This window comes from Gymnodraco acuticeps, unplaced genomic scaffold (genome assembly GCF_902827175.1).
Source record: "Gymnodraco acuticeps unplaced genomic scaffold, fGymAcu1.1, whole genome shotgun sequence".
In the NCBI taxonomy this organism is placed as follows: domain Eukaryota; kingdom Metazoa; phylum Chordata; class Actinopteri; order Perciformes; family Bathydraconidae; genus Gymnodraco; species Gymnodraco acuticeps.
In genome coordinates this window covers 27,794-49,154 of record NW_022991434.1, presented here as the reverse complement: position 1 = coordinate 49,154, position 21,361 = coordinate 27,794, and the positions used below count along the sequence as shown (strand labels likewise).

General features: G+C 44.2%; 2 protein-coding genes across 2 annotated transcripts; both read left to right on the top strand.

The window, feature by feature from the left end:
- Positions 1 to 3,063: 3,063 nt before the first annotated feature.
- On the top strand, positions 3,064 to 7,885 carry LOC117532539 (olfactory receptor 10J4-like). Its single transcript, XM_034195869.1, is given in 3 exon segments — positions 3,064 to 3,130; positions 3,133 to 4,009; positions 7,432 to 7,885. Coding segments are annotated over 3 exon segments (1,398 nt in total).
- Positions 7,886 to 19,786: 11,901 nt separating this feature from the next.
- On the top strand, positions 19,787 to 20,785 carry LOC117532538 (olfactory receptor 52K2-like). The gene has a single exon (XM_034195867.1). The coding sequence runs from the start codon at positions 19,787 to 19,789 to the stop codon at positions 20,783 to 20,785; it is 999 nt and encodes a 332-aa protein (XP_034051758.1).
- Positions 20,786 to 21,361: the final 576 nt, after the last annotated feature.

Here is a 21,361-nt window from a genome sequence, read left to right as displayed (position 1 = left end):
TATCTGGCTGTGTAATATGGGGCGGAGTGGTGCAGTGAGCTGTGCGTTTGATCATCAGATCAAGGGGGCGTTGGGAAACTCCAGTCGAAACCCGCTCCCGCCGCAACTGCGTCAGGCCCTTGTGTCCTTGGGCAGCACCAGAATTTGCTCCTGTGGGTATTATCCACAGTACTTGTATGATATTAATGTGTACTTGTAAAGCGCCTTGACGACTTTGAGGTGTGAAGATGGGCGGTGTGGCGCAGTGGGCTGTGTATTGATCATCAGATCAAGGGGGCGAAACCCTGGGGGGTTGTCCTTGGGCAAGACACTTCTCAGTCTCAGGACTGGCCAGTAGTCTCAGGACCGGCCAGTAGTCTTAGGAACCACGCCTAGTCTGCTCCACCTGTTAAACATCTGCTCAAAGATAGTTAGTCCACCTGTCAGAGACTCTATGACTCAGCCTATCATAACAACCTAGTGAGGCTGTCCAACAACATCATCTCCGACCCAAACCATGTTCTGAACAGTGAATATGAACTGCTACCATCTAATCGGAGATACAGAGTCCCATGATGCAATAAAGACAGACTGAAGCATCCTTTGTGCATCAGTCAGTCCTCTCAGTGAACACAGAGCTGATCCCAGATCAGATGCACGCTGAAGGCTCTGAGCAGCTTTTCTCTCACTGATTGTGCTGTTTGTTGTTTGTGTTTCATGTATTTGTGTCTGGATATTTGTCTGTTGATGTTGGACATGGAGCTGCTGTTAAAGTAATATCGTATCAGATCGAATAGTCTCAGGAACGACCCCTAGACTCAGGACCGGCATCTAGACTCAGGACCGACCCCTTGTCTCAGGAATGACCCCTAGTCTCAGGAATGACCCCTAGTCTCAGGACCAGCCCCTAGTCTGAGGAACGACCCCTAGTCTCAGGAATTAACCCTAGTCTCAGGAACGACCCCTAGTCTCAGGACCGACCCCTAGTATCTGGACCGACCCCTAGTCTGGTTAGACCCTCCTAATTTCATTACATTCTGCTTGCATTATGTAATGACAATAAAGTAATCTAATCTAATCTAGTCTCAGGACCGACCCCTAGTCTCAGGAACGACCCCTAGTCTCAGGACCAACCCCTAGTCTCAGGACCAGCCCCTAGTCTCAGGAATGACCCCTAGTCTCAGGACCAGCCCCTAGTCTCAGGACCAGCCCCTAGTCTCAGGAATGACCCCTAGTCTCAGGACCATCCCCTATTCTCAGGACTGGCCAGTAGTCTCAGGACCAGCCCCTAGTCTGAGGAACGACCCCTAGTCTCAGGAATTAACCCTAGTCTCAGGAACGACCCCTAGTCTCAGGACCGAACCCTAGTATCAGGACCGACCCCTAGTCTGGTTAGACCCTCCTAATTTCATTACATTCTGCTTGCATTATGTAATGACAATAAAGTAATCTAATCTAATCTAGTCTCAGGACCGACCCCTAGTCTCAGGACCGACCCCTAGTCTCAGGACCGACCCCTAGTCTGGTTAGACCCTCCTAATTTCATTACATTCTGCTTGTATTATGTAATGAGAATAAAGTAATCTAATCTAATCTAGTCACAGGAATAACCCCTAGTCTCAGGAACGACCCCTGGTCTGTATAGCCATCACCAGATTTTAGCACTCAGAAAATGCACCAATGAAGAGCTGTTTAGATCATCACAGGAAGTAAAGCATCAGTCTTCCTTCAGAGCGTTCGGACAGCAGACATTAATAAACATGAGCTTGAATCGGAGTTCGATGATGAGGTGATGCTGTCTGGAAGAGGTTAAAAGAGGTCGCACCGCTCACTAGGGGTGTTGAAAATAATCGTTTCTGCGATGCGGACGTGGACGATTCGGTCTCGATGCAGTGACGGAAGATAATCGGTTATAGCGTAGTAACGTTGCTTCCTGATTTTCCGGCCGCGGCTTTACTATAACGTTTTTTTTTCTGTCACTTTAATATCAAATCGGTCGGTGACGCAGAGATCAGGGAACAGACGTGACAGCGGCACAGCAACACCAAACACGGAGCAGTCTGCTTTATCCACCAACACAAGAACACTAGTCCAGAACCAACAGCAGAAGGACCCGCTCTGAATCACTCCGTGTCGCTGCGGCTCAGAGACACAGGGATTTATGTTTTTCAAAAATAATCGCGTTACAATCATGTCAGGTTTTTGGTGGATTTAATTAAGTCTTGGATTGCAGAGTATGAATGTCCTCTAGCAATTTTCAGACGATATATACGTGTGTAAAGTTTGTGAAGGCAGGAGGAAAAAAGCTCCCGCGATCACCGTCTCCTCTGTTCCTCTAAGCCCCGCCCCCTCCCTGAAAATAATGAGTGACAGGCTGATAGTGACCTGATAGACACTTTATTATTCACTTAATCACTGAGATATAATGAAGCTAACTTAATCTCATACATTCATGGGATTTATGTAACAGTAAGACAGAGAATGTGAGTCTGCACCCACATGCAGTATTTTAATAGTTATGCTGTTGTAAATACTCCTGTTGTCTGCTGTGTTCAGACTCAAGTCCTGTGTGTGATGCCACATTCAGGACATTCAGTGTCCTTTCTTTAACAGAAGGCCGTTGCTAGAAGCTGCAGCTAGACTGCAGAAGCATTATTTATAGAGGCTAGACCTATACAATTCATTTATTTTGGTTCATAAATGAATGTCAAGACATTTATGTTATTGATTTCTGAAGCACTTTCTAAATAATAAAAAGAGAGTTCATATGTATTTACTGCATGTATGCATTGATGAAAAATAAGCCATGTGCAGTAATATAGAAAATTGAGGATGCAACGCATTGGTATGAATCGTGATGCATCGGGATATCGAATTTAATCGTTGACAGGATAATCGTAATCGAATCGAATCGTGAGACCAGTGAAGATGCACAGCCCTACCGCTCAGTGAGAGGAAGGGTCCGATTGCAGATGGATTGTGGTGTTTTCCAGGATAATGAATCTGTTTAGGGTCTGTGTGCTCATATCTCACACTGTGTTTAAAGAGTGCTTCATATTTACAGATGTATGAGAGAACGCAATAATGGTTTCTGACCACAGGAGGACCATAGTGAACTCTATGCATGTTTCATATTTTATACTGAGTGTCTACTGGTTTTTAATTACTTGTTCTTCACGATTGTCATGTGTTTATATGTGTGTATTTTAGGTGCCAACACGTCTCTGATTGTGGTTATCTGTGTGAACAGGAGCTTACATGAACCTATGTACCTTTTTCTGTGCAGCCTGTTTGTAAATGAACTGTATGGTAGTACAGGGTTGTTTCCATCCCTTCTGGTTCAGATCCTCTCTGACATTCACACTGTCTCTGCTCCGCTCTGCTTCCTGCAGGTTTATTCTGTGTATTCTTATGTGTGTGTGGAATATTTAAACTTAACCGTCATGTCTTATGACAGATATCTTGCTATCTGTTATCCTCTGCAATATAACACACGTATGACTTCTAGGAGGGTCGCCTCTCTTGTTGCTGTGTCGTGGTTTTACTCGCTGTTAATCTGTGTTGTCATGATAGCCCTGACTGTGTCTCTGCAGCTGTGTGGGAATATCGTTAATACTGTGTACTGTGGGAACTACTCCATTGTTAAACTGGCCTGCTCTGACATTACTGTTATTAATATTTGTGGACTCTTTGTGAGTCTTTGCACGTTATTCGTTCCTCTGATTTTAATCCTCTACACGTACATGAGGATCTTCAGAGTGTGTTTCTCTGGTTGTAAGCAGAGCAGACCGAAAGCTGTCAGTACCTGCACACCTCACCTTGTTTCCCTCCTCAACTTCTCTTTTGGCTGCGGCTTTGAAATACTTCAGAGTAGATTTGATATGAGCGGTGTTCCAACCAAGTTCCGCACCTTATTATCGTTATACTTCCTCACGTGCCAGCCTCTCCTCAACGCTGTGATGTACGGCCTGACATTTTCCAAAATCCGTGTTGTTGTGAGAAGTGTGGTGTCAGAGGTCAGAGGTCAGAGGTCAGAGGTCAGAGGTCAGAGGTCAGAGGTCAGAGGTCAGAGGTCGGCCTTTAACGGGAGGTGATTGTGAACTGAGTGATGAATAAACCCCGTCTGGATGCACCTGAATCCACCTGTCCCGTTTCTTCTTGATCTGAGAGTTGTCGGCAGGATGTAGAAAATACAAGACAGCGTTTGATTGTTATAATTATCATTAATAGCTTGAGTGTGAGGTTTATGTATGCATACAATGCAAGGTTATTACACGAGCGTGTGTATGAATGTAAGAGGGTGATCAGAGAATATGGATAGGTTTGAATACCTGTAAAGATCGATGTGTATATTATAAGATTTACATTTATTACAGTTTATTATACCACATAAGGAACCCTAACTGTGCATTGTGTGATGGCCCTTTAATAACAGGTGTGCACTAAAATACCTGACCATTCAATTGTGTATATTGCAATATCTAAGTACAATTAAAGAAATGTACGTTGAAAACATGATAGATGTTGGCAATGTTTGTGTGTGTGTGTGTGTGAGTGTGTGTGTGTGTATGTGAGTGTGTGTGTGTGTGTGTGTGTGTGTGTGTGTGTGTGTGTGAGTGTGTGTGTGTGTGTGTGTGTGTGTGTGTGTGTGTGTGTGTGTGTGTGTGTGTGTGTGTGTGAGTGTGTGTGTGTGTGTGTGTATGTGTGTGTGTGTGTGTGTGTGTGTGTGTGCGTGTGTGTGTGTGTGTGTGTGTGTGTGTGTGTGTGTGAGTGTGTGTGTGTGTGTGTGTGTGTGTGTGTGTGTGTGTGTGTGGGTGTGTGTGTGTGTGTGTTGTGTGTGTGTGTGTGTGAGTGTGTTGTGTGTGTGTGTGTGTGTGTGTGTGTGTGTGTGTGTGTGTGTGTGTGTGTGTGTGTGTGTGTGTGTGTTTACATCAGTAATCACGGAGACTCTTCCCACGATGCAGTGCTTGCTAATTAGCCCGTTAGAGGAGCTCGTTAGTGTCCGAGTGGCCACACAGACCCTCGGGGGGCGCACAGGGTTTGTTAGTGTTAGTGACATGACAACCAGAGGGCACCTGGGGGGGGGGGAGTGGCTTAATGGCTGTAAACACATACTGAGCGGCCAGAAAAACGACCACACAGAAAGTTTAACCACTAAAAACCAAACAGTGTATAATATGTGGAAAATATAAACAAAAACTCTTTAATAAGTCAAGAAATATGAAAAAGACTTTGAATAGCATCTCGAAAAATATGAAAAAAGTCAAAAATATTTGAAAAAGGTAATAGAATATTAAATCAAAAATAGATTGGAACTTCCAGCTCTGATCTCTTCCTATAGAAACATCAGCTCTATTTTAACAACTAAAACAGTTCGTGAGCTCTGAAACAACTGCCTCGTTTTTATTTCCACCGGTTTTAACTTTCTGCAGAAACATTATATAATTGGAAATCAGAAGAAATGTTTTATGAGAGTTTTCCATAAACACATACATGAACATAATAAAACTAATATTAACTAATAATGTTTGCAGCCATCTCTCATGACACTGTGACTTAAATATAAAAGTATTTATAAAGATATGTTTTGGAACGTGTTCTTATAATATTTTAAATTCATTGTTTGACGAATAGACAATCAATAAAGGGTCTGTGAGCGGGATTTAAAAATGAATATTAGAAATGTTAAGAAATAAAAAGCAGGGTATAAAGATTTCACAGAGTGGTGTCAGCGCCCTCTGGTGGAGACATTTAATATGATTATTTCACAGAATTATTAATAAACTGTATTTATTTACTTTAAGTAAAATATATTATTATTTTCTTGTTTATCCCTCTTTAGATTTGATTTATTTGTATTTATTATTCCTCCTTTATTTGATATTTCTTATTAGTTCATGACTTCATCCATATTTATACAACTTTAGATAACTTCTTTATCCTCCAATGTATTCCTATTTTTCTATCATTTATTAAATTGAATAAAATACACATTTACATTTGATTTTGTTTTGTGATTATTCACACTTTTTGACCCTATTGTGATTTAAATACATGTATTTGTTCTACTTCTTGATGGCTTGGTCATTGGTCCCACAGCGGGGACATTCCCAGTGTTACAGCAACAGTCAGGTAGAAAAATAAAAAGGGACATGAAATAATGAAAAGGTAAAGCACACATTAGTGATAAAATAATAGTAGTAATACGTTTTATTTATACAACACGTTTTCTAGAAACTCAAAGACACTGTATAGGGTAAACACAACACACTTAAAATATATAAAACACAACATTCATCACAGATTAAAAGCAGATCTGAAAAGTTGAGTTTTGTGATATAGAATAGTAATAGTAAGACAAATCAGTAAGCAAAGTAAAATAGATGGCAAGTGACCTTTAAAGGAGGCTGTGGCTCAGGGGATTGTGATCTTCAGATCAGGGAGTTAGTGGTTCAAATCCTGCAGTCAGCATATAACTGTTTCTGATTTGAGTGAATCGTACGCAGGGATTGATCCAGACAAGATCGTTGTTTCTGTGCATTTATTACATGATCAAATATCACCAAAATATCATTGAACCTGTTCCTCTTGCCCTGTGCCCACGGACTGAGGGGGCTGCAGCACCCCCATCTGTTGATCATTGCCCTGTGCCCACGGACTGAGGGGGCTGCAGCACCCCCATCTGTTGATCATTGCCCTGTGCCCACGGACTGAGGGGGCTGCAGCACCCCCATCTGTTGATCATTGCCCTGTGCCCATGGACTGAGGGGGCTGCAGCACCCCCATCTGTTGATCATTGCCCTGTGCCCATGGACTGAGGGGGCTGCAGCACCCCCATCTGTTGATCATTGCCCTGTGCCCACGGAATGAGGGGGCTGCAGCACCCCCATCTGTTGATCATTGCCCTGTGCCCACGGACTGAGGGGGCTGCAGCACCCCCATCTGTTGATCATTGCCCTGTGCCCATGGACTGAGGGGGCTGCAGCACCCCCATCTGTTGATCATTGCCCTGTGCCCATGGACTGAGGGGCTGCAGCACCCCCATCTGTTGATCATTGCCCTGTGCCCACGGACTGAGGGGGCTGCAGCACCCCCATCTGTTGGCGGAGAGTTGTAACTGCAACGCCAAAAAGTTCACTAAACAAATCAATTCAAAAGTTTTATTTTGAGTTACTATTTTTGAGTTAGTATTTTAGTGTAAGCAGTTAATAAAAAGCTTCACTAAATAATAAGAGAAAGTGAAAATGCGGTGTGCTTCTTCTGTTTCAGTGCAGACAAGATCAGGGATGGGAGTGTTGTGAGAGGAGGATTTAAGAACTGGCGAAAGGCAGGGGAAACATTTAGGGAGCATGAGAAGTCCCATCAACACACAGGCCGTCCATCTGGCAGCATTCAAACGAACACCGATGAATGTGCTGCTCTCACAAGCTGCAATATGACGTTATTATACAGGACCATCCCTGCACAGGGCCTCACAGAGACGTGGACCCTCACAGAGACGTGGACCCTCACAGAGACGTGGACCCTCACAGGGGACGTGGACCCTCACAGAGACGTGGACCCTCACAGAGACGTGGACCCTCACAGAGACGTGGACCCTCACAGAGACGTGGACCCTCACAAAAACTTGGACCCTCACAGAGACGTGGACCCTCACAGAGACGTGGACCCTCACAGAGACGTGGACCCTCACAGAGACGTGGACCCTCACAGAGACGTGGACCCTCACAGAGACATGGACCCTCACAGAGACGTGGACCCTCACAAGACTTGGACCCTCACAGAGACGTGGACCCTCACAGAGACGTGGACCCTCACAGAGACGTGGACCCTCACAGAGACGTGGACCCTCACAGAGACGTGGACCCTCACAGAGACGTGGACCCTCACAGAGACGTGGAACTGACCCTCACAGAGACGTGGACCCTCACAGAGACGTGGACCCTCACAGAGACGTGGACCCTCACAGAGACGTGGACCCTCACAGAGACGTGGACCCTCACAGAGACGTGGACCCTCACAGAGACGTGGACCCTCACAGAGACGTGGACCCTCACAGAGACGTGGACCCTCACAGAGACGTGGACCCTCACAGGGGATGTGGACCCTCACAGAGACGTGGACCCTCACAGAGACGTGGACCCTCACAGAGACGTGGACCCTCACAGAGACGTGGACCCTCACAGAGACGTGGACCCTCACAGAGACGTGGACCCTCACAGAGACGTGGACCCTCACAGAGACGTGGACCCTCACAGAGACGTGGACCCTCACAGAGACGTGGACCCTCACAGAGACGTGGACCCTCACAGAGACGTGGACCCCCACAGAGACGTGGACCCCTCACAGAGACGTGGACCCTCACAGAGGACTTGGACCCTCACAGAGACGTGGACCCTCACAAGACTTGGACCCTCACAGAGACGTGGACCCTCACAGAGACGTGGACCCTCACAGAGACGTGGACCCTCACAGAGACGTGGACCCTCACAGAGACGTGGACCCTCACAGAGACGTGGACCCTCACAGAGACGTGGACCCTCACAAAGACTTGGACCCTCACAGAGACGTGGACCCTCACAGAGACGTGGACCCTCACAGAGACGTGGACCCTCACAGAGACGTGGACCCTCACAGAGACGTGGACCCTCACAGAGACGTGGACCCTCACAGAGACGTGGACCCTCACAAAGACTTGGACCCTCACAGAGACGTGGACCCTCACAGAGACGTGGACCCTCACAAAGACTTGGACCCTCACAGAGACGTGGACCCTCACAGAGACGTGGACCCTCACAGAGACGTGGACCCTCACAGAGACGTGGACCCTCACAGAGACGTGGACCCTCACAGAGACGTGGACCCTCACAGAGACGTGGACCCTCACAGAGACGTGGACCCTCACAAAGACTTGGACCCTCACAGAGACGTGGACCCTCACAGAGACGTGGACCCTCACAGAGACGTGGACCCTCACAGAGACGTGGACCCTCACATCCCCAGATGCTGCTTCAGGTGCTCGGCTGACAGATGGAGGAACTTAGACATGTTTCTGAGTAAAGCAGATTTCTGGAACCGTCGATCTTTATCTGCTGGTTAGTAACCAAGCCTCTCTCTGCCCCGCTAGAGGAGGCTGTGGGAGTTGTAGTCTTTTATACTCCGTCTCTCTAGAGGAGGCCGTGGGAGTTGTAGTATTTTATACTCCGTCTCTCTAGAGGAGGCTGTGGGAGTTGTAGTCTTTTATACTCCGTCTCTCTAGAGGCCGTGGGAGTTGTAGTCTTTTATACTCTGTCTCTCTAGAGGAGGCCGTGGGAGTTGTAGTCTTTTATACTCCGTCTCTCTAGAGGAGGCTGTGGGAGTTGTAGTCTTTTATACTCCGTCTCTCTAGAGGAGGCCGTGGGAGTTGTAGTATTTTATACTCCGTCTCTCTAGAGGAGGCTGTGGGAGTTGTAGTCTTTTATACTCTGTCTCTCTAGAGGAGGCCGTGGGAGTTGTAGTATTTTATACTCCGTCTCTCTAGAGGAGGCTGTGGGAGTTGTAGTCTTTTATACTCTGTCTCTCTAGAGGAGGCTGTGGGAGTTGTAGTCTTTTATACTCCGTCTCTCTAGAGGCCGTGGGAGTTGTAGTATTTTATACTCCGTCTCTCTAGAGGAGGCTGTGGGAGTTGTAGTCTTTTATACTCCGTCTCTCTAGAGGAGGCCGTGGGAGTTGTAGTCTTTTATACTCTGTCTCTCTAGAGGAGGCCGTGGGAGTTGTAGTCTTTTATACTCCGTCTCTCTAGAGGAGGCTGTGGGAGTTGTAGTCTTTTATACTCCGTCTCTCTAGAGGAGGCTGTGGGAGTTGTAGTCTTTTATACTCCGTCTCTCTAGAGGAGGCCGTGGGAGTTGTAGTCTTTTATACTCCGTCTCTCTAGAGGAGGCTGTGGGAGTTGTAGTCTTTTATACTCCGTCTCTCTAGAGGCCGTGGGAGTTGTAGTCTTTTATACTCCGTCTCTCTAGAGGAGGCTGTGGGAGTTGTAGTCTTTTATACTCCGTCTCTCTAGAGGAGGCTGTGGGAGTTGTAGTCTTTTATACTCCGTCTCTCTAGAGGCCGTGGGAGTTGTAGTCTTTTATACTCTGTCTCTCTAGAGGAGGCCGTGGGAGTTGTAGTCTTTTATACTCCGTCTCTCTAGAGGAGGCTGTGGGAGTTGTAGTCTTTTATACTCCGTCTCTCTAGAGGAGGCCGTGGGAGTTGTAGTCTTTTATACTCCGTCTCTCTAGAGGAGGCCGTGGGAGTTGTAGTCTTTTATACACCGTCTCTCTAGAGGAGGCTGTGGGAGTTGTAGTCTTTTATACTCCGTCTCTCTAGAGGCCGTGGGAGTTGTAGTCTTTTATACTCTGTCTCTCTAGAGGAGGCCGTGGGAGTTGTAGTCTTTTATACTCCGTCTCTCTAGAGGAGGCTGTGGGAGTTGTAGTCTTTTATACTCCGTCTCTCTAGAGGAGGCCGTGGGAGTTGTAGTCTTTTATACTCCGTCTCTCTAGAGGAGGCTGTGGGAGTTGTAGTCTTTTATACTCTGTCTCTCTAGAGGAGGCTGTGGGAGTTGTAGTCTTTTATACTCTGTCTCTCTAGAGGAAGCTGTGGGAGTTGTAGTCTTTTATACTCCGTCTCTCCAGAGGAGGCTGTGGGAGTTGTAGTCTTTTATACTCTGTCTCTCTAGAGGAAGCTGTGGGAGTTGTAGTCTTTTATACTCCGTCTCTCCAGAGGAGGCTGTGGGAGTTGTAGTCTTTTATACTCTGTCTCTCTAGAGGCTGTGGGAGTTGTAGTCTTTTATACTCCGTCTCTCTAGAGGAGGCCGTGGGAGTTGTAGTCTTTTATACTCTGTCTCTCTAGAGGCTGTGGGAGTTGTAGTCTTTTATACTCCGTCTCTCTAGAGGAGGCTGTGGGAGTTGTAGTCTTTTATACTCCGTCTCTCTAGAGGCTGTGGGAGTTGTAGTCTTTTATACTCCGTCTCTCTAGAGGAGGCTGTGGGAGTTGTAGTCTTTTATACTCTGTCTCTCTAGAGGAGGCTGTGGGCGTTGTAGTCTTTTATACTCCGTCTCTCTAGAGGAGGCCGTGGGAGTTGTAGTCTTTTATACTCCGTCTCTCTAGAGGAGGCTGTGGGAGTTGTAGTCTTTTATACTCTGTCTCTCTAGAGGCTGTGGGAGTTGTAGTCTTTTATACTCTGTCTCTCTAGAGGAGGCTGTTGGAGTTGTAGTCTTTTATACTCTGTCTCTCTAGAGGAGGCTGTGGGAGTTGTAGTCTTTTATACTATGTCTCTCTAGAGGAGGCCGTGGGAGTTGTAGTCTTTTATACTCCGTCTCTCTAGAGGAGGCTGTGGGAGTTGTAGTCTTTTATACTCTGTCTCTCTAGAGGCTGTGGGAGTTGTAGTCTTTTATACTCCGTCTCTCTAGAGGAGGCCGTGGGAGTTGTAGTCTTTTATACTCTGTCTCTCTAGAGGAGGCTGTGGGAGTTGTAGTCTTTTATACTCCGTCTCTCTAGAGGAGGCTGTGGGAGTTGTAGTCTTTTATACTCTGTCTCTCTAGAGGAGGCTGTTGGAGTTGTAGTCTTTTATACTCTGTCTCTCTAGAGGAGGCTGTGGGAGTTGTAGTCTTTTATACTCTGTCTCTCTAGAGGAGGCCGTGGGAGTTGTAGTCTTTTATACTCCGTCTCTCTAGAGGAGGCTGTGGGAGTTGTAGTCTTTTATACTCCGTCTCTCTAGAGGAGGCCGTGGGAGTTGTAGTATTTTATACTCTGTCTCTCTAGAGGAGGCTGTGGGAGTTGTAGTCTTTTATACTCCGTCTCTCTAGAGGAGGCTGTGGGAGTTGTAGTCTTTTATACTCCGTCTCTCTAGAGGAGGCCGTGGGAGTTGTAGTCTTTTATACTCCGTCTCTCTAGAGGCCGTGGGAGTTGTAGTCTTTTATACTCCGTCTCTCTAGAGGAGGCTGTGGGAGTTGTAGTCTTTTATACTCCGTCTCTCTAGAGGCTGTGGGAGTTGTAGTCTTTTATACTCCGTCTCTCTAGAGGAGGCTGTGGGAGTTGTAGTCTTTTATACTCTGTCTCTCTAGAGGAGGCTGTGGGAGTTGTAGTCTTTTATACTCTGTCTCTCTAGAGGAGGCTGTGGGAGTTGTAGTATTGTATACTCCGTCTCTCTAGAGGAGGCCGTGGGAGTTGTAGTCTTTTATACTCCGTCTCTCTAGAGGCCGTGGGAGTTGTAGTCTTTTATACTCTGTCTCTCTAGAGGAGGCTGTTGGCGTTGTAGTCTTTTATACTCCGTCTCTCTAGAGGAGGCTGTGGGAGTTGTAGTCTTTTATACTCCGTCTCTCCAGAGGAGGCTGTGGGAGTTGTAGTCTTTTATACTCCGTCTCTCTAGAGGAGGCTGTGGGAGTTGTAGTCTTTTATACTCCGTCTCTCCAGAGGAGGCTGTGGGAGTTGTAGTATTTTATACTCCGTCTCTCTAGAGGAGGCTGTGGGAGTTGTAGTCTTTTATACTCCGTCTCTCCAGAGGAGGCTGTGGGAGTTGTAGTCTTTTATACTCCGTCTCTCTAGAGGAGGCCGTGGGAGTTGTAGTCTTTTATACTCTGTCTCTCTAGAGGAGGCTGTGGGAGTTGTAGTCTTTTATACTCCGTCTCTCCAGAGGAGGCTGTGGGAGTTGTAGTCTTTTATACTCCGTCTCTCCAGAGGAGGCTGTGGGAGTTGTAGTCTTTTATACTCCGTCTCTCTAGAGGAGGCTGTGGGAGTTGTAGTCTTTTATACTCCGTCTCTCTAGAGGAGGCTGTGGGAGTTGTAGTCTTTTATACTCCGTCTCTCTAGAGGAGGCTGTGGGAGTTGTAGTCTTTTATACTCTGTCTCTCTAGAGGAGGCTGTGGGAGTTGTAGTCTTTTATACTCCGTCTCTCTAGAGGAGGCTGTGGGAGTTGTAGTCTTTTATACTCTGTCTCTCTAGAGGAGGCTGTGGGAGTTGTAGTCTTTTATACTCTGTCTCTCTAGAGGAGGCTGTGGGAGTTGTAGTCTTTTATACTCTGTCTCTCTAGAGGAGAATGTGGGAGTTGTAGTCTTTTATACTCCGTCTCTCTAGAGGAGGCCGTGGGAGTTGTAGTCTTTTATACTCCGTCTCTCTAGAGGAGGCTGTGGGAGTTGTAGTCTTTTATACTCCGTCTCTCTAGAGGAGGCTGTGAGAGTTGTAGTCTTTTATACTCCGTCTCTCTAGAGGAGGCTGTGGGAGTTGTAGTCTTTTATACTCTGTCTCTCTAGAGGAGGCCGTGGGAGTTGTAGTCTTTTATACTCCGTCTCTCTAGAGGAGGCTGTGGGAGTTGTAGTCTTTTATACTCCGTCTCTCTAGAGGAGGCCGTGGGAGTTGTAGTCTTTTATACTCCGTCTCTCTAGAGGAAGCTGTGGGCGTTGTAGTCTTTTATACTCCGTCTCTCCAGAGGAGGCTGTGGGAGTTGTAGTCTTTTATACTCCGTCTCTCTAGAGGAAGCTGTGGGCGTTGTAGTCTTTTATACTCCGTCTCTCTAGAGGAGGCTGTGGGAGTTGTAGTCTTTTATACTCTGTCTCTCTAGAGGAGGCTGTGGGAGTTGTAGTCTTTTATACTCCGTCTCTCTAGAGGCCGTGGGAGTTGTAGTCTTTTATACTCCGTCTCTCTAGAGGCCGTGGGAGTTGTAGTCTTTTATACTCCGTCTCTCTAGAGGCCATGGGAGTTGTAGTCTTTTATACTCCGTCTCTCTAGAGGCTGTGGGTGTTATAGTCTTTTATACTCCGTCTCTCTAGAGGAGGCTGTGAGAGTTGTAGTCTTTTATACTCCGTCTCTCTAGAGGAGGCTGTGGGAGTTGTAGTCTTTTATACTCTGTCTCTCTAGAGGAGGCTGTGGGAGTTGTAGTCTTTTATACTCCGTCTCTCTAGAGGCCGTGGGAGTTGTAGTCTTTTATACTCCGTCTCTCTAGAGGCCGTGGGAGTTGTAGTCTTTTATACTCCGTCTCTCTAGAGGCCATGGGAGTTGTAGTCTTTTATACTCCGTCTCTCTAGAGGCTGTGGGTGTTGTAGTCTTTTATACTCCGTCTCTCTAGAGGCTGTGGGGGCTCATTTTGCGGAGGGAGCCTCATCTGAAGCGCAAACGCGGCACACCTACAGTGTCAGCGCGCTACAGTTTCGGCGCTGCAAGGCTTCTCTAGCACCCCACCCCCCCAACTCTGACTGACTTCCTGACTGAGGGTGACCAGGTCCCAACAAACCACATGTGGGACAAGGAGTTTGTTTGTGTGGGACAATATGGGACAATGTGGGACACCCTCTCAACAGCACCAACCCCCCCCTGGGGAAAAAAAATCATTTCTATTCTGTTTCCTATTCTGTTTGGTTTATTCAATAGCATCCAATAAAAAATGCAGATAAAAACTTAACAAATATACAACAAATGTATTTTTATTTGAATGTGAACTCACAATAAAGTATAGAGCAGAAAGTGAAGTCAAAATGCAGTAACAAAGGCTATGCACTTCCAGCACCATGTAAAGCACCTGGCAGGGAAACAGAAACACAAGAAAAGCAGCACCGTATTAAAATCTAACACCACATTGGCCCACAATATCCTACTATATTCTAAAATATCCTACTCTTAGTCTATATTCTAAACAAAGTTTATCTTACCTTAGATGCTTTTCATGACTTTGTACTTTTTGCTTGAGCGTGCAGCTTCCAATAAGGCCTTCTCCTAGAGTGCATAGGTGTAGAATTCCTTCAAAGTTGGTCTTGACTTGAATTTCAGACTTGATAAGCTCCTCAGAGCACCAGTTCCTCTGGTCAGTCCACGCTGCCGTCATGAGGGAAAACACTCTCTACTGAAGCATTAGTGATGGGGATGCTTTAGAGAAAGGATGCCACAGCAGTCAGATTTGGTGTGTTTGTGCCTTGAAGCAAGGTGGACCACTCTTCTCTCCACAACGTCCTGCTGGCGTGGCAAAGTCACACAGTATTCATCATACAGTTCATCCATGTCTAGTTTCCCCCTTATCTGTAGGGCCTCCACTGCAGCACAGAGATGGGAGGATGTGAACTTGCTCTTCAGTGCCAAGCTTGCAACATTCTTCTGGTAGTTGTTGTCTGTGAAGTCATACCACTTCTCAAGGTAGTTGAGAGCAGCCTGGTAGAACTTGGAAAGATCATGTTTGCCTTTTGGTCTGGAAACTGTTGGAGGATAGCACTGGTCTCCATTCCAAAGAAGGAATCAATCTGTCGTTGTTGGAGCTTTGTCTTGAGAGTGAGTATCATGTCATATAGCTCACATACGGTCCCGTCCTCTCTCTCCAACAGCAGCACAACATCGTGGAAGATTTCCAGCACATTATTGAGGAAGGACAGGTACAGCTGTAGCTCTAAGGGTTTCCCATCACCATCCTCATCGTTTCTGAATTCAAAGTGCTTTACAAATTGAAATAAAAGACATTTAAGAATAAACACAGCAGAAACACATTAAAAACTGGCATTAAAAAAGCTAAGGTAATAAAGTAAACATAACAGGTATAGAATACATGAATAAAAACCATACTGCAGGTTCGATATGAACAGCTCACTTAAATGCAGTATCAAAAAGATACGTTTTTAGTCTGGAGTTAAAAGTATTAAGAGTTGCAGCGGCCCTGCAGGATCCAGGGAGTTTGTTCCAGATGGGCGGGGCATAACTCGTGAAAGAAATCGATGTGTTGCGTACAATAAACAATACAAGCAAACAGCAACAGGGAAACAAAACAAAACGGTTATAATTAAAAAATATATTTGACCTAATTAATATACATTTTTTTGAAAATATCACAAATGAGTTGAAATGATGAAATAAATAAACAAACTTTAAGCACCCCTTGATCAAAGTTAATTAATCAACTAATTAAAAATAAATAAGTGTTTCTCTGTGGAAACGTTGCAGGAGATCTCGTTAAGCCTCGGCGGCAGAGACTCGTTAGCGAGAGGCGATAATTACTCCCAGAATCCTCTCTGAGGACGACGTCCTGCAGGGCCAGATAATTATATTCACCGTCTCATTTAATGAGTCAGTGTTAAAGTAACAACACAACAAGTACATCTGGAACATTTCTCAAAAGGATCCACCAAAAGTGTAAAAAACAACGTGTAAAATCGCAAAATAAGTTAATAAAATGTGAAAAGTGTCAATAAAATATGTGAGAACAACCTGTGAAACATTATAAAAACTTTACTTAAAATGTGGAAATATTCTCTGGGGAAAGTTGTCTGAAAAGTAAGTTAAAACATTTCCAAAAGATGTGAACATTGTCAATAAAATGTCCTTTAATAAAATGTCAAAACATCAAAAAAATAAGCGAAGAATTTGAAAAAAAAACAGGAAAACTGACAAAATTCCTCAAATGTGAAAAATGTTCTATGAATATTTGAAATAAAAACCAAGATATATTAAATTACATCACTTGTTACTTGTTAGACGCTTTTATCCAAAGCGACTCACATACTCAGTCCTGAGGACAATCCCCACAGGAGCCCTTTGGGGTGAAGCGTCTCAGGGACACAATGACATGCTGACTGCAGTGGGGTTTGAACCTGTGACCCCCTGATCCCAACACCAACGCACTATCCACTGCGCCACAGCCTCCCTATTTGTATAGATATATGGGAAAACTGTATGTTTCAAATGTCTAAATAAATTGGAAAAATCTCATAAAAATATGTTACAAATGTCCCAAACATTTAGAAATCTAAATAACGGACGAAAAATAAGTGAAGAATTTCTAAAAAAATATGTATAAATATATTTCTAGGACATTTTTAAAACATTTTATTTCACACCATTTTTTTATCCTTTTTTTTTAGGACATTTCTTTCATCATATTCAGGGATTTTCTATCGCTGAATATGATGAAGAAATGTCCCAAAACATTTCCTTTAATTGTGTGAATTGTTTCTTTCTTAATGGTTTGGTCTCTGAAAGAAAATAGTAAAAAGAAGAGGATGCAAACATTGTGTGAAAAAAAATGTTTTTAAAATGTCCTAGAAATATATTTATACATATTTGTGAAAGAAGAAAATTCAAAAATTATTTGAATTTTATTAAATTGAGGAAGAAATGACTAAATATCACCAAAAAGGTTGTAAAAATGGTGATGTCAGAAATGTCCTAAAACGTTTTATTAAACTGTGAAATCTGTCCATACAATGTATTGTATTATTGCCCACTCAGCTGTTTTAATCCTTTATATGATAAATTAAAGACGAATCAAAGTTGTTTTTGTATAAAGTTTTAATGATGAATGAGCTGGTTAATTAGAGAATCTCCTCTAATTGGCTCTGGGACGTTTTAATTGGTTCAGAGAGCAGCTGCATGTGATGGACGGTTGGACTTTGTTTATAAAACGTAGCGGGACGGCAGCGAGTTCTTCCAGACGAGCAGCCGGCGGCAGGTAGGAGCGCTTCATTTTAATTCATTCATGTTTAATAATGACTGTCGGGAACGGAGGGTCGTTTGATAATGAGAATAGATCAGTTCATTATCTGACAGGATGGCAAACTGGGATTGGTGTCACATGACCTTTAAATGTTCTGGAAAGTTATAGCTGGTCTATTTAGTTTAAATCATGTTCCCTTAATTTCCCCAAAAGTAGAAATGTGTCCGGGTTCTTAGGGTTCAAATAAAAAAAATGCATTTAAATGTTTTTTTCCTTCAAACGTAATTTTATCGGCTGATTTGTATTAAATGAAACTTGATGCATTTACATGTTATTAATATCTGATTTAAATGACATGTAATGCTTTTAAATGTTCTTGAATAACTGATGTGATACCCCTTTATGCTTTTATTTGTATTTGATTTAGCTACTGATGTTATTGTTAATGTTATCCAGGGTGAGTTTCCTCAAAATGTGTGAAAGTGTAAAATAAAAAGTGAATAATTAATTAATAATAATAAATGCTTTTAATCTGTTATTAATGTTGTGTTTTATATTTTTATGTGTGTTGATTTAAGTATGTTTTTATGAATTTTTACTCTGTAAAGTGTCTTTGAGAAAAAATCATTATTAATAATAATAATAATAATAAAATGTGAAAACTGCAAATGTAGCAACTGATTTTGATATTATTGCTGTTGTTCAGAGGGTGATTTAGAGTTGATTGTATTTCACATCATTAATTCAGATCTGTAAAGTAACTCAATGGATTACATATATGTGACAGCCAGGCTGGACTGGCCATCGGGAGGACCGGGGGGTTTCCCGATGGCCTGTTGATTATTTTGTTTTTGTGTATGTATTGTGAAAGCAACGCTGCGCAAATGTGGGTCTGCCTCACACAGGGTGACTGGCTGTCTACAAGATGTGGCCTGTCCACATGCCCACTGTCATACAATTACACAACATCTTACATTTATTTTCACACAATACGTCTCCTTGCAGTATCAACACTAATTCGGCTGACTTTTATATTTGATCCAATTGATTTATATTTACACCATAACGGTGCACAGCTGATAGAAAGGGACTTAAAAAACGTTATTGAATTATTTTGTTGAAATTATGTTATATTTGATGACAAACATATTAAGAGTACATGCTTTCATAGGGGGGAAGTAGAAGGTCAATGATAGAAATATAGAATATAAAATGTCAAGAAGATACTGTAGTAATACTCTAGAATGAAACAGTTTAGTGCCGGACGTCCAATTATATTAACAGGAGGAGGTGCAAAACAGACCAACTAATAAGGCTTTATTTAAACATTAAAGAATACTTTAAGTTAAGGTCTTCTTTTGAATAAGAAAGAAACGTTGGGGGTATCCACAGATACAAATGAAGTCTGACAAAGTACAATCACACCCCTGAATTTGACTCAGGTGTAACTAAAGTCTGATTTAAGGGTTGTTTATATTTCACATCATTAATCAGAATCTGCAAAGTGACTAAAATAAATGTAGTGGAGTAAAAATACCAGGTTAACCTCTCAATTGTAGTGGAGTAGAACAAAGTAGTACATGCTGCTGTAACAAAAACATTTCCCAACTTGGGATCAATAAAGTATATCTTATCTTATGAGTGGATGAGTAATGCAGATATCAATGTGTGATCATTTGACAGTGAGAGGAATACATCCGGTTTTATTATGAAAACTTCGAGACCGGAAAAACTGTTTTCACCCCGTGAGGGTTGACGCTAACTTTACATGGAAGCTGCATACACGTTCTCCTGGCGAGACCTCAAATCATCTTCGTAATGTCTATCAAACTACAGATCCTACACATCGACTGGACGTGGATTCTAAAAGTACAATATACACTTCATGCCAGAAATCTAATAAAAAAGCATTTTAATGGCCAAACTATTCCACAATTTAGGATTTTCCAGAGAGGGTTATTTGTGAATAAACGTCCCTCCGGAGCATTTATAATGAACGGGCCGGGAGCATGTTGTTTATTACACGACCACTAGAGCACCTCTAGTGGTCGTGTAATAAACAACATACACTTTAAAACGTGTCTCTGGGTCGTAATAAGGGCATGAACAACTGGCCTATATGGTCGTTTTTTGTAGGAGGACAGGCTGCTCCTTTCGGGTACGGTGTGTTTATAGAGACATGTTTTGTAAATAATTGTTGAACATTAAGTTGTGCATACCAACAGAACAAATACAAATGAAAGGAAATGCTGCCCTCTTGGCCAGGTCGCTCTTGAAAAATAGATTTGAATCGCAATGAGACTTTTACCTGGTTAAATAAAGGATATATATATAATGGGATTCTGATTGTGTTTTTGAACGTGTGTTTCAGGTTGATTGGGCGCCATGTTGGAGGCGTCGCCGGGCGGGAACTCGTCCCACAGCAGCTTCCTGTTCGGAGGCTTCCCGGCGCTTCAGAACCACCAACGGCTGCTGGTTCTGGTTCTCCTGATCGGCTGCTACGTAACTTTGCTCCTTGGAAACTGTGCTTTGCTGCTGGTGATCGGCAGCGTGGCGTCTCTCCACAGCCCCATGTACCTTCTGATCGCCTCGCTGTGTGCCGTGGACATCCTGGTGGGAACGACCATCTTCCCCACTACGTTACTCAGCCTTCTGTTCAACTGGGACCGGATCTCTCTGACTGGCTGCCTCACACAGATGTTCTTCACCCACTTCCTGTCCTCGCTGGAGTCCACGCTTCTTCTAGCCATGGCGCTGGATCGCTACGTGGCCATTTGCTTTCCGCTACGCTACAATAAGATCATGAACGCCTCGGTGTTCGCCAAACTGCTTCTGTTCGCGTTGTTTCGCAGCTGTTCAGTCATGGGGACTTTGGTTGGTTTGGCGGGATCTCTGTGGTTCTGCGACTCCAACACAATCCGCCACTGTTACTGCGACCACATGGCGCTGGTTAGCTTAGCGTGCGGCGACACGGAGAGAAATCGAGCGGCCGGACTCGCCGTTATCATCTGTTTCGTGGGCGTCGACACCCCGGTTATCTTCTTCTCCTACGTGAAGATCCTGAGCGTTGTCCTGCGGGCGTCGGCGTCCGGAGAGGACCGCTGGAAGGCGTTCCACACCTGCGGGACGCACCTGATGGTTATGACCTGCTTCTACCTGGTGGGCAGCGTCTCCTTCCTGTCGCCCAGCATCAACATCCCCCCCGACGCTCACACCTTCATGGGTCTGATGTACATCCTGCTGCCGGCCACCGTCAACCCCATTATCTATGGAGTCCGCACCAAGGAGATCAGGAACGGATTCCTGAAGATCTTTAAAGTCAGAGCGAAGAAACTCAAGTCGATGAAGGTGAAGGTGTCTCCTGCTGGGAAAGGTAAAACTTGACATCAAAGTAAACTTCTGATGGACAGCCGTGTGTTTGACTGGAGAAATGTAGGGAATGAGGTCAATGGTTTTCTGAAGATATTTAAAGTCGATGAAGGTGCATCCTGCCGTGAACGGAAAAACTTTCGGCACCTAGTTTATTTGTTGTTGTCTGTCTGACTGTTTGTCTCACTGTTTATTTGAGTTATTTGTACTTCTGTTTTCCTGTAAAGTGACCTTGGGTTCCCTGAAAGGAGCTATATATTTAAATTATTATTATTTATAGTATTGACATCAAAGTAAACTTCTGATGGACCGCCGTGTTGGTTTGACTGGGAGAAATTAAGATGAGTAAACTTTGGGAATGAGGTCAATGGTTTTCTGAATGTGTTTTTGGTTTTAGAAATAAGGTGGTTAACACAAGGTGAAGAGATGTTACTGTACGACACGTTCAGAAATCAAGTGGTGCTGATATGTGGAGATTATCCTGCTGAACTAAACGTGTAATCATCAGAAACGTTGAGTATATTTTCTGCAATAATCCAAAATCACATGGAGGAATCCCATTGGACTAGAGAGATGCTGCCTTCAGGGACC

What these genes read in the sequence shown, in the direction of transcription:
- LOC117532538 (XM_034195867.1), top strand. Translation starts at nt 19,787, where the DNA reads ATGTTGGAGGCGTCGCCGGGCGGGAACTCGTCCCACAGCAGCTTCCTG.